The sequence below is a fragment of the Carassius gibelio genome, chromosome B8 (genome assembly GCF_023724105.1).
Source record: "Carassius gibelio isolate Cgi1373 ecotype wild population from Czech Republic chromosome B8, carGib1.2-hapl.c, whole genome shotgun sequence".
In the NCBI taxonomy this organism is placed as follows: Eukaryota; Metazoa; Chordata; class Actinopteri; order Cypriniformes; family Cyprinidae; genus Carassius; species Carassius gibelio.
Genome location: NC_068403.1, coordinates 5,611,728 through 5,625,167, shown reverse-complemented (window position 1 = coordinate 5,625,167; position 13,440 = coordinate 5,611,728). Strand labels below are relative to the sequence as shown.

Sequence of the window (13,440 nt, the reverse complement as noted above, 5' to 3'; positions counted from 1 at the left end):
TGTGAAACGTTTTTTTTAAAGAGGCAATGTTTTAATAAAAATGTCAATAAAATTGAATTTAAAATCTGAATTAAATGATGTTCATGCATTGTGTGTGTGTGTGTGTGTGTGTGTGTGTGTGTGTATATATATATATATATATATATATATATATATATATATATATATATATATATATAGCTATATATATATACACAAACTGTAAATCATCAAGGAATCACTGTATGATCCCTGATTCTGGATCTTGTATTTTTTCGATAGTAGGCTACACTCTTAGAAAAAAGGGTTCATTGGGGTTCAGTATAGAACCATAGGGTTCTTTACTCAAAAAGGTTCTATAATGACAAGAAAGAACCCAGATTTTTGGAGAAAAACTGAAATGGCACTCTTCGTGTGATATTGATTAACATAAAATGATATAAAATATATAAATTTTCTAACCCCCACATCTTGTATTTTGTGATCATTCACATGCATTCATAAATGCATTTGAATACATAGAATAATGCAGTGAAAGAACGCACTCAAAATGCACATGCTCACTAGTATGACTTCATCATGTAAATTTACATTAGCCTAGATGCATGCACTTTTTAGGCACGATTTGTTTAGTTTTTGAATATTCTTGATACTGTTAAAAGGCACATCGTTAAAACCAAAAATACGAGTTCACATATCACACCTAAACAAGCTTGGAAAACGTAATTAGAACTAGCTACTAAATTAGTTTAAAATGCCTATCCATATACAGCTATGATTCGCGAACCCCAAACTGACTCAAATGATTCCCGAACCCGCTTTGAACTCCCGAAATGACTCAAATGATTCGCGAACCCGCTACGAACTCCCGAACTGATTCAAATGATTCGCGATCGCCAAACTGACTCAAATGATTCGCGAACCCGCTTTGAACACCCGAAATGACTCATATCATGCGCGATCCCTCTACGAACCCCCGAACTGATTCAAATGATTCGCGATCCCCAAACTGACTGAAATGATTCGCGAACTCGCTTTGAACTCCCGCGCTGACTCAAACGATTCGCGAACCCGCAACGAACTCCCGATTCGCGATCCTGCTCCGAACTCCCGAACTGATTCAAATGATTTGCGATCCCCAAACTTATTCAAATGATTCGCGATCCCGCTCCGAACTCCCGAACTGACTCAAATGATTCGCGAACCCACATATGTGCCAGTGTTTAAATGTCTGTAGGCTACAGAAACAGAACTCTACTGTAATATCAAATTATATGTTTTAATTACTTTTCTCACTCGTTTTAAAACAACGTTTAGTTTCATCCAACTTCAGTTTACTTCCAGGTTTAAATTATGTCTGATTTTCTTTTAAGAAATCTTTGACCAGACTTCCATTACTTCATTTTGACTTCCCACCTTTAAAGGATTTGGTTATTTTTCATTCATAAACGCTGGCCTTCGTTTGTGGACTCAATTTTAATAAAACCAGCAGCAGTGGTGGATGAAGTACACAAATCCAGTACTTGAGTAAAAGTACAGATAAAATATTACTCCAGTGAAAGTGAAAGTACTCCTTTATTAATTATATTTTCATAAAGATTTTTTTCTTTTTCAAACCTTCTCTGTGGTGTAAAAACACCCCTGGCCAAATGGGGTGCAACTCTTCCCACTTTGAGAATTACTGTAGTTAACATGTTCTGAACATCACATCCTTTCTTTTCTCTTCAGATAAAAATATTTGGACATTATTTATAAAAATGACCTCAAGTTAGCACCAGCAAGCTTGTTAGCTAGACAGTTAGCATCAGCTAACAATACTTATTTTCAGTACGGTTATGAATAAACATTCATGTCTGTCTACTCGTCTAGTTAATCCAAACAATATAACGTTACTGTTGATAAACAATATAAAAACAGACGGACATGGTAGCATTTTAATAAAACTGTTAATATTTCGGAAGCGGAGAATTTGAACATGCATTAGTTATTTTATTTAATCTGTGCACTAAACGGTTCATTTGAATCCGTGAGTGGTCGACTCCAGAACAGCTGCAATCTGATAATTCTACTTCGTTTCGAATCGTTTGTGCGATTTGCGATCCGATTTAAAAGTTTATTTTGAAAAGACTCAGTTCGTTCATGATGATTCAGACACCGCTTCTGCTTGTCGGAGCATGTGATATTATAGAGAGTAACGATATGTTTTTTGGAATGTAGTAAAGTTAAAAGTACGATCTTATGCTTTGAAATGTAGTGAAGTAAAAGTTACTCCAGTAAAGTACAGATACTTGAAAAATTTACTTAAGTACAGTAACGAAGTAGATCTTACTGTCCACCACTGACAAGCAGAGATAATATCACTGTAGACTAGATTTGTTCCTGTGGGATTATATCGATTTCAGATTTAAAATACAGCTACAATTTGTAATAATACATGTGAAGTGATTCAGGGATGTTACAGTTTTTATCAAATGCTTACACATTAAATCTTTACTTACAGATTACAGATTCTGAAAGCTGTCACTCAAACAGAATTAACACCAAATCTGCAAAACCATGCACTTATTTATCAACCTTCGACTCAGTTTTCATAATTTCATGAAACACTTTTTTTTGCAAAACAACACAATTGTCTATCAAAACACAATTGTCATTTTGCTTCTCAAGTTAAAGTAAAGTGTTTAGATATTTGTACTGAAAAACATTGAAGTACCCCTGTGACATTCTTTACTTAGGAAAACAAGATTTTTTAAGAGACTTAATTTCATAGCTTTATCAAACAATACAATCACTCTCCTGAAGAATCCAATACAGTATATCTGTAGGTTGTGTTGTAGAATGTCTTAAATCATAGCTCAGCAGAAATTTAAGGAGATTTCACAGCATTACATTGTGGTAAGTGGGTTCTGAAGGATGAAACATCAGTTTGTCTCACAAGTTCACAAGTGGCTTGTTCTTTTTCCCCTTGTGCAACCATGTTTTCATGTACAGCTGCTTGACCTTTCTCATCCTAAGAAGACAGATTTCTCCAGGCCATCTTCGACTTTGGTGTACTCCAGGTTGGATTTGAAGTATCGGCTTTCATAACGTGGGCTGTTCCTCACATATTTAAGATACTCCGGAGCTCCGGGACAAATGACGTTGTCAGCCAACAGGACAGTGCCTTTCCGGAGTAGACCACAGTCCTACAACGTCATAAAATAAATATGTTTGTTATTTTAAGTATGTTAGAATAGGGTTAACATAAACAATAGTGCAATTTGGGCTTCTCACCTCGAGAAGTTTAGTATCTGGTACGTAACGATCTTTCCAGTGGTCCAGAAACACAAAATCAAAGGATTTGATTCCAAATCGTTCTTTCATTTTGGGGATTAAGTCACCAGAGGGTCCCTCCACTAGTGTAACCTTTAAAAAAAGAGAACAAAGAAATAAATAAATAGATATTTAGTACCTAACAGAGTATGTGAGCGGACTGGTGTGATTTTAGTGAGGAGCAGATGTTTTAAAAGTTATCTAAAGGTTATTTGGAGTTTTTAATTTTATTTTATGTATATATGTAAAAAAAAAAAAGTATGTTTTACAAGAAAAATACTATTTCAGTACTACTTTGTATTCCAAAATATCACATTTTAATGTGTCTCTTGCCATTTCTTTGTGGGTTTCAATTTCTGAGTAAAATGCTTCTATGGCAGTTTTTGTGTGTGTGTGTGTGTGTGTGGATTAAGAAAAATATTCTTGTTTTCCTTTTTAATCTTTGTTTAATCTATGTGTGTGTGTGTGTGTGTGTGTGTGTGTTCATCTTTGTTTAATCTCATAATAGGTGTATCTAAAAAAATCTAATATTGTGAAAAAGTTCATTTTTAGGTAACATTTCAAAAAGTGAAGCTTTCATATATTCTAGATTAATACCATGTAAAGTACATTTTAATTTTAACTTTGATGATTAGAGCTGACAGCTCAGGAAAGTCAAAAATCCATAATTTTTTTATTTGCATTTAATTCAGTGCAGTTTCTGAGTGAAAAAAGGTTTCAAAGCAAAGTCCTTGCACACCAGTTGTTTTTCTCACCTTGTCCTGAACGCCTGCGTAGGCAATGATCTGACGAGCAACTGCTGCAAAGGCTGGGTTGAATTCGACTGTAATGAGTTTGGAGCCAGGAGACAGAAGTCGAGCGATCCGAACCGTGGAGTAGCCGCAGTATGTGCCGAGCTCCAGAGCTATGCTGGGGTTTACCTCCGTCAACACCGAATCCAGTATGAGCCCTTCAGAGAGACACACAGAGCTCAGATAGAGGATAACTGAGGAAACTAATCAATGAGGTGGCTAATGACATCACTGAAATATCATCAGAGCCTCTGTGCAACATTAACAGCTCCGCACCATCGTTTATTCATCAATGTTTGTTGTCACACATTTAATTGAGCTGCTAACAGGAACAATATCACACTGACGTTCACTGTTTGGTTTTGTATAGTGGCACTAAAAATATTTGAAAACAATATGTCTTGAATCAAGATATATTTACTTGAGAAGCAAAATTACTCATCATGTACAAAATGACAAGATATCAAGTCTTGTTTTTTAAAACAAGAAAAAAAAGGCCAATGCACTACAAAAGAAAATTATAACTGTAAAAAAAAGTATGTTTTACAAGAAAATAGGGCTAGTTAGATATATCGCCCAGCCCTACAAGAAAAATAGGCCTTCTGTTTCAGACTTTGTACTTCAACATAAAACGTTTAATGTGTCTCTTGCCATTTCTTTGTGGTTTAAATTTCTGAACAAAAATTGCTTCTTTGCCTGCGTGTTTTTTTTAAGTGTGGAATAAGATAAATATTCTAAATATTAAGTTTATTTTTCTTAACCCAGTGCCAGATATTTCTCTTATCAAGTGTTATAGTGTTATTGAGATAAAACAAATGTAAACTGAAATAAAATGTAAAAAACTTAAAACATATTTTATTGACATTGATTGCAAAAGCAACATTTCTCTTTTTCATTTAGTATAACTTGACATACCAAAATAACTAAAAATAAAATAAAATCTAGTACTTTATGTAGTAAGCCATCCTTAATCCCATAATGCATCAGTGCATCTAATTGGTGTTGTTGGTTGTGTAGGATGCATTGGCTGCACATTGTGCACATGCATAAATGCAACAAGTGTGCAGCCATGTAGAGAGTGTATTGACCCAGTAGACAAGAGACTGCCTTCACTTCTCATTCAGAAGAGCCGGCTGTGAGCAGCCCTAAAGCCATTTACTCAAGAGCAGAAAACAGCATAATACAAACTAAAACAATATCAAGCTAATGGTGAGAAAATTAGTAATGGATCAGAGAAGGAGGCAAGGGAATAGAAAACAGGTTGGTACCTTTTTCATCGCCCACATTCATGGCCCATTCTTTGTGCCGGCAGTAATAGTCTATGGCTGAGAAGACGCTTTCAGGGTCTCCTTTTGTGGCATTCTTCTGAACCGCTTCCAGCATGCGCTGCATTCACAGAAATCAGCCATGATCAACAGTGTTCTTGAGCAAAGCAAAGCCAGAGAACAATAGTTGAAAAGTAAAGACACATAACAGGAGGCCATTAATTACTCTTGCTTTCCAAAGCCATTCTATAGGGTTTCTGCTATTGAAAAATCCTGTTTAATCAGAGGTCCCTTAAAAAATGGACTTGGCCTGTCCAATGGTACTGATGCCTGAAGGTAATACTGTGGGTATATGAATATATAAAGTGATAGTGAATGATTACTGTTTGCATGTAGTATGGTATTGATATTACTCCAAGGTTCTTCAAATAATTAATTTTTGAAGACAATTTTATTATTTATTTTTTACAAAATTAAATAATCCTAAAGATTTATGTTTTCCATTATGATGATTAGTGTTTTTGTTGTTGTTTTTATAAAACTCTGCGCACACACACACACACACACACATTTGTTTTTGGTTTCTTTATGCTCCACAAACAATGATAAAACATAAAAACAACAAAAACAAATATACATAAGAACAATATAAAAGATCTAAAACTCATCTACATTATACTCCAACATATACAGGTCATTCTAAAAAAATTTGCATATTATGATTAAAGTTCATTATTTTCCATAATGTAATGATAAAAATTAAACTTTCATATATTTTAGATTCATTGCACACCAACTGAAATATTTCAGGTCTTTTATTGTTTTAATACTGATGATTTTGGCATACAGCTCATGAAAACCCAAAATTCCTATCTCAAAGGTGCCAGGTCATGCTGAAAAACGAAATCTTCATCTCCATAAAGCTTTTCAGCAGATGGAAGCATGAAGTGCTCCAAAATCTCCTGATAGCTAGCTGCATTGACCCTGCCCTTGATAAAACACAGTGGACCAACACCAGCAGCTGACATGGCACCCCAGACCATCACTGACTGTGGGTACTTGACACTGGATTTCAGGCATTGTGGCATTTCCTTCTCCCCAGTCTTCCTCCAGACTCTGGCATCTTGATTTCTGAATGACATGCAAAATTTGCTTTCATCCGAAAAAAAGTACTTTGGACCACTGAGCAACAGTCCAGTGCTGCTTCTCTGTAGCCCATTTCCTGCACACGCCTGTGCACGGAGGCTCTGGATGTTTCTACTCCAGACTCAGTCCACAATCTTCCTCAGGGTCCGGTCACCTCTTGTCGTTGTGCAGCGTTTTTTGACACACTTTTTCCTTCCCACAGACTTCCCACTGAGGTGCCTTGATACAGCACTCTGGGAACAGCCTATTCGTTCAGAAATTTATTTCTGTGTCTTACCCTCTCGCTTGAGGGTGTCAATGATGGCCTTCTGGACAGCAGTCAGGTCGGCAGTCTTACCCATGATTGCGGTTTTGAGTAATGAACCAGGCTGGGAGTTTGAAAAGCCTCAGGAATCTTTTCCAGGTGTTTAAAGTTAATTAGTTGATTCAGATGATTAGGTTAATAGCTCGTTTAGAGAACCTTTTCATGATATGCTAATTTTTTGAGATAGGAATTTTGGGTTTTCATGAGCTGTATGCCAAAATCATCAGTATTAAAACAATAAAAGACCTGAAATATTTCAGTTGGTGTGCAATGAATCTAAAATATATGAAAGTTTAATTTTTATCATTACATTATGGAAAATAATGAACTTTTATCAAAGTATGCTATTTTTTTAAGAAGGACCTGTACATGTGTGCAATTAACATGCAAAAATATCTACACCTACTCATATTCATGTCTCAACATTTAATATTCTAACAGCAGCTGACAAATGACATCTGGCACACATTTTTACTTGCCCGAGGTTGTCTAAATCATTTCCGTGAAGGTAACAACTGACACTAAGGGATGAGATGAACTCTCTATAATAACCAAACCTTTAGATATATAAATATAATTAATATCAACACAGAATCAGATACATATAATATAATGACATGTTCTTTACAGACTTTGTCAGATACACCAAAAAAACTGTATTTTCATGGCAACCTGCAGTAGCCTTCTATGGCACCATGTGTGAAACACCATAGTAGGAGCATGGTATTTTTGTCGTCAGTGACTCTCATCAACAGCTTGTCTCTGTATATGTGAGTGATGTATGTATAATGACAGTGAGGGTCACCTGAGGTTGCGTTGATCCCGTCATGATGTCAAGGAGGCGCTTAAGGATGACATCGTGCCAGAGGAGTGCCAGCCAACCGCTGCTCTGCACAGCTGCAGGAATGATCCAGCGATAGAGGACGTACAGGACAGCTGCTGTAACCACCGTCACTGCCAACAAACTCCACAGCATCCTGTGAGAGACAGAGAGAGACATTCACAAAGAGAATAAATGATTAAGGTCAGCCAAAAAGAAAAAGAAAAGACATAACCAGCTTCACAATTCACAGAGGGTGAGACTACAAAGCAGATTCAGAAAGTATTACACAAAAAAAGATAAGGCATCAGTGTAAAACATGGGAAGAAACTGGTGAAGGTCAAAGGGTAAATCACACAAAGCCTTTTAAAAAATGTTTCTGTTTTTTATATTTTATATTTCAAAATCCAAAGTAAGAAACAATTTATTGCTGAAAGAAAATTCAACGTTTCAGTATAATTGTTTTATTTTAATTTATCTATCAGTATTTTCTTTTTATGACAATTAAGCATATTTTTATGCTTGTATACATGTGTTTGCTAATTTTCAGTTACATTGGATCAAGGTTATTATAGTAAAATAGTACCAAAAAGTTACTTAAGATAACATAAAATTTTAATTAAATTAATATAAAAAGACTTTTATTTAAGCTAGTTGCCAAAGCAGCATTTCTCTTTTTAATTTAGTTTAACTTAAATTTAACTTTAGTACTAAAATAAAATAAAAACTACAGCCTTACAGAACAAAAACACACCTACTAAAATGAATAGTATGACAGCTAACAACTAAAATTAAAATGTAATCAATAAAAATAAAAACAGATTCAAACTTTGGTAACACTTTACGATAAGGTTCATTAACATTAACAACTGAGAATGAACAATAGTTCTACAGCATTTTTTAATCTAAATTAATGTAAATTTCAGTATTGATTTCAACATTTACTAATGCATTATTAAAATAAAAATTTGTGCTTGTTAACATTAGTTAATGCACTGTCAATTAACGTGAACTTAAAATAAATGACTATATTTTCATTAACATTAACAAAGATGAATATATACTGTACTAAATGTTTGGTTCTTGGTTTGTTCCTGTTAGTTAATACATTAACTAAAGGAACTTTATTGTAAAGTGATACCCAAACTTTTAATAAAACTATAGTCATTTATGAATGATACTAAAATAACACTGATTCAGCTTTATATTTGCATTCTCATTATTCTATAATCAACCTGTCTGAACACAATGATTTTTTTTTAAAGGCAGCACAACAAATACTACCATGATATATAAATATTTTACAATCTAAATATTTTTTATTTTCTATCTGTAATATTATTTATTTATTTTTGCATAATGGTTAGAATGAGATTTTTTCACATGACTGTAATAAAAAAAAGCCCTTGATTGTAATAGAAATAATGCCACAAAACATTTTTTTTTTATTTAATTTCATATCATTTTTATATATTAATTTATATTGATTTAGGACATAAAACATAATATATATTTTGATATGTTATAGATAATTCTAATCTATTTTGTTTTTTTGTTTTTTTTTTGGAAAAAAATACAATATAGGCTTTGTGAGACTTACTTCAAAAACTCACTGTCAGTTCATTGTTGATATAAGGCCAGCTTAAAGCAACACAACCTTTGGGCCTAAATGATTGATTATCTTATGTGTGTTTATGTCATATGGCCACACCTGTGTAAATACCCACAGCTCAGATCAGCCGCATGATATGCACGTGATATAACACCATGACTAGCCATATTTGCAAGGACATTTAAGATGTTAAAATCACTAATATTAAGATTGGCCACATAAAAAAAAAAATATATATATAAAAAGTCAATACAAGATACACACAGAAAATAGACAAATGAGAGAACAGGGTTAAAAAAAAGTCTTTGACATTCAGTGGTGTGGAATGCCAAATACTCAATCCCCCTCTCCTGTTTCAGTCCAGAAAACAGTGAAAGCTCCTTTTTCTGTGCTATGCAAGATTTGGCTCATGCCTGGGGAAGGAAATGAATTAGCACAGCTTCATCCCCACAGCTGATTTACCACTCACATCAACAGAGTATGCCTCATAATAATGGCTTGCCAAATGAGGATTCAGAAGTTTTTTTTATATGCGTGTTAACAGCCCACTTTATATGGCTTAATATTTATGGTTAAACATTACCCTGATCGTTTGTCACACTTTACCTACTCTAGTATCATCAACTTAACCTTTTCTTGAAGATATATTCATCGGTGGTTCAAGTGATGACTACTACAAATGAAAAACTATCGTTTTTTTCACACCTAATGTTGAGAAGCTTTGTGTCGTAATGCTCATGCTCACAAAGACATATATAGTAATATATAGTAAAAAAGTTCAATATTATTATAATTTAACATAATGGTTTGCTAATTGAATATGTATGTAATTTCTGTAATTTATTCCTGTGATGTAAAGCTGATTTTTCAGCATCATTACTTGATGTATACTCTCAGAAATAAAGGTATAAAAGCTGTCACTGGGGCGGTACCAAAGGTTTTGGAACATTTTGGTTCCTTTGAGGTACATATTAGTATTTAAAGTGTACATATTAGAACCCAACAGGTAAAAGTGTACCTTTTGAAAAGGGACTGCCCCAGTGACAGCTTTTGTAATTTTTTTATTTTTTATTTCTGAGATTGTACCAGTCTTCAGAGTCACACGGGGCTTTAGAAATCATTCTAATAAGGTGATTTGCCGCTCAAGAAACATCTCTTATTATGAATATATTTATTTTGTAACATCATAAATGTCTTTACTGTCACACCTGATCAATTTAAAGCATCCTTGCTGGATTAAAATATTTTTTAAAAGCTTACTGACTTTGGAATGGTAGTGTGTAATTTATTGCTAAGATTTTTTTAATCAAAAAAAAAAAGAAAAAGAAATTTCTTTTAAACTCAAGAACGCCATAAAAAAAAAAAAATTCAATCGGGAATATTTCACCCCAGAATGAGAACACTATCATCATTTATCACCCTCATGTTGTTCCAATCCTGCCTCTTAATTAATTTCTTCTGCAAAACACAAAAAGCTTTGGAATCTGAAGTTGACATTTTCATCTTCATTTGTGCTCCACAGAAGAAAAACATTCATACAGGGTGAATAAATGCTGACAGAATATTCATTTTTGGACAAACTATCCCTTTAAAAAGAAGGTTCTTAAAAAACAAGGTGCAATATAGCACCACATGCAGGAGTTATTACATTGTGCTACCAAAAGGACTCTGATCCTTAACACACTCTTATTAGTCAAGCTCTGAACAAGGCCTTCTGCTCCGGCTTTCTGTGCAAACACAATGGGCCGCTCATAAAGAACCCCAGGCACGATCCGCTGGAGGAACACAGTGAGACACAGTGGTGACAGTAGAAGACCGTGCGCTGTCAGAACATGCTTTAATTAAAGATGGTATCACCATTCAGACCTGCAGCTGAAAATAAAACCCCTAAAAGAACCAGACAGACAGAAGTGTCTCTCTTAAGCAGCCAGTTTTACAACTTCTGTCGGCTCCTCCACACATGCTGATATCAACCGCGTGGCCTGCCAGAGACCTCAGGACTTTAAGCAAGAATGAGTTCTGATTACTAGGCCACATTAATATTTAAGTCTCTTGCTTAATTATAGATTGCAGCTAGACTTTAGTAAACTGAAGTGTGCTGTTACCGCGAAGGCAGAGAATTAACACTTTTGCGCATGCTGTGTTGCTGGATGTGTGTATTTCAATCACCATCTTGCTTATGAAGAAATATTGAAGTGTGAATGATATTGGTTGTTGTGAATGCAGAGCTGGATCATGCAGAAAGCTACATAAACACAAAAGCGTTACGGCAAGAAAAGATTCTCACATAATACATAACACATATGCATGCATTTCCTTGAATTTCATAAGCCAAACAATCTGTTGCAATATTGTGCCAAACAACATTTCCATAATCTTACTTCCTTTTGCAGCTGTCTTCACAAACACACACACACAGAGTCGAGCTTCTCTTTCTCTTTTACTCCGATGGCTTTATGCCTTTCTCTGACAAAGTCTTTCTCGCTGGCCTCTCTCTCTCTCTCTCTCTCTCTCTCTCTCTCCCCTCCCTCTTCTGTTTGCTCTTTCTAACCTGTTCTGCTGGTCTGCCTTGATATGTGTTGAAAGTGATGTATGACCTCGGGTCATGCTAGAGAGAGAGAGAGATGCAAGCACACACATGTGTGTAGAATACAGGCTTCCCCTCGTAAATATTCAGACATGCACTTACAAACTGCAGGAGAAGGAGCTGAACCTCGGCCAACTGGGCTGAGTTTTAATCCTCCTCTAGCCAATCATGTTCTAATCTTCTCGCGCTTTCTTACACCCCCTTCCTGCCTCGCTCTCTGCTTCCTGGTTTTCCCCATTATTCCTCCTCCTACCCTCCCCATGCACACACTGACACATGGATAATGATGACAAAAGAGGGGCCTCAGCATCACCATTTCCCAGCACAGGGTGTATAAAGAGTGGTACATCTTCTGCAAAAAACATAATGGAGCAAAAAAAAAAAAAAATGCAATACTAAATAGATATTAATTCATTAATGCACATAATGGTTTAGAAGATATATATGATATAGATTATGAAAATAATTTTAAAACATAAAAACCTACCTAGCGTTCATTTACTTAATGTAAATTATATTTTTATGATAATCACTGGAGGGTCAACTTGACCTTGTCATTGTCATGCTGGAAAGTCAATGCAAATTGTCTGCCATTATTTTCTGATAATATGCTGCATTCATTTTCCAATCATTTTTTTTTTACATGATTCCCAGTGCCTTTAGAGCTCAAAGTTTTTTTACATCAGTGAGCCAGTACCATACTTCACAGTGGGGATGGTATTATTTTCATTATAGGCCTTGTTGACTCCTCTCCAAACATAGTGCTTATGGTTGTGACCATAAAGCTAAATTTTAGTCTCATCACCCCAAATCACAGTGTGCCAGAAACTGCACACTGTGACATGCAGCTCATTTTTGTTCAAGTACCGTCATATTATGCTCCTTGAAACAACCACACCATCTTTTCCCAAAGCAGCCTGTATTTCTTTTTAGGTTACATGAGGGTTTTTCTTTGTATCCTGAGATGTGGAAACGGCGAAAAGAGAGAGAGAGGGAAAAAATTTAGCATTTTAGGTCAGCATTCCCACTTAATCAGCCAATGTTGTCTTAACTAATTTAATCTTTTGTAACATGGGATTTTGACCAAGTATATAAAATATTGACTTTTGTAAAATGCTGCTACAAGATGTAAAAAACTATTTTTTACATGTTTTTTTTTTTTTTTTTTTTTTTTTTTATGAAAAATTACAATTTTGGACATGTAAGGTAATAAAAAATATTTTTTAAATAACTTAAAGTAACAACAAATGAACATATAAAGCAAATATCTTTCAAAAGAAATTCCATCTGGAGCATGCACCTGTTTGCCTGTCTGCCCTTTAAAACTGCTTGAAATTCACATGTAACCAAATGGTTTTACATTGGGTGCACATTGTTCAAAAACCACATAAAAATCGCATATACACATGAGAAATGCATGTTCATTTTCTATATTCGTGGTAAAACAAAAGACTCGTACAAACACATTGCGTGAGCTCTATGTGAGGCTTAAGAGAAAACAGAGAGAAAGATAAGGAGAAAGGTTACAGATCCCAAATGTATTCTCCTTAGTACATGTCATTTCCAATATAAATCATCTACACACACAAACATAATGATGCTTCCAGTCGGTGCATCCACATAC

General features: G+C 34.8%; 1 protein-coding gene across 1 annotated transcript; it reads right to left on the bottom strand.

The window, feature by feature from the left end:
• Positions 1-2,424: 2,424 nt before the first annotated feature.
• On the bottom strand, positions 2,425-11,783 carry comta (catechol-O-methyltransferase a). The gene is made up of 6 exons (XM_052562545.1): positions 11,611-11,783; positions 7,603-7,774; positions 5,351-5,468; positions 4,047-4,240; positions 3,253-3,384; positions 2,425-3,164 (listed from the first exon to the last, which is right to left on the bottom strand). Exons 2-6 carry the CDS (start codon positions 7,771-7,773, stop codon positions 2,985-2,987), a joined length of 795 nt encoding a protein of 264 aa, XP_052418505.1. The 5' UTR covers position 7,774; positions 11,611-11,783; the 3' UTR covers positions 2,425-2,984.
• Positions 11,784-13,440: the final 1,657 nt, after the last annotated feature.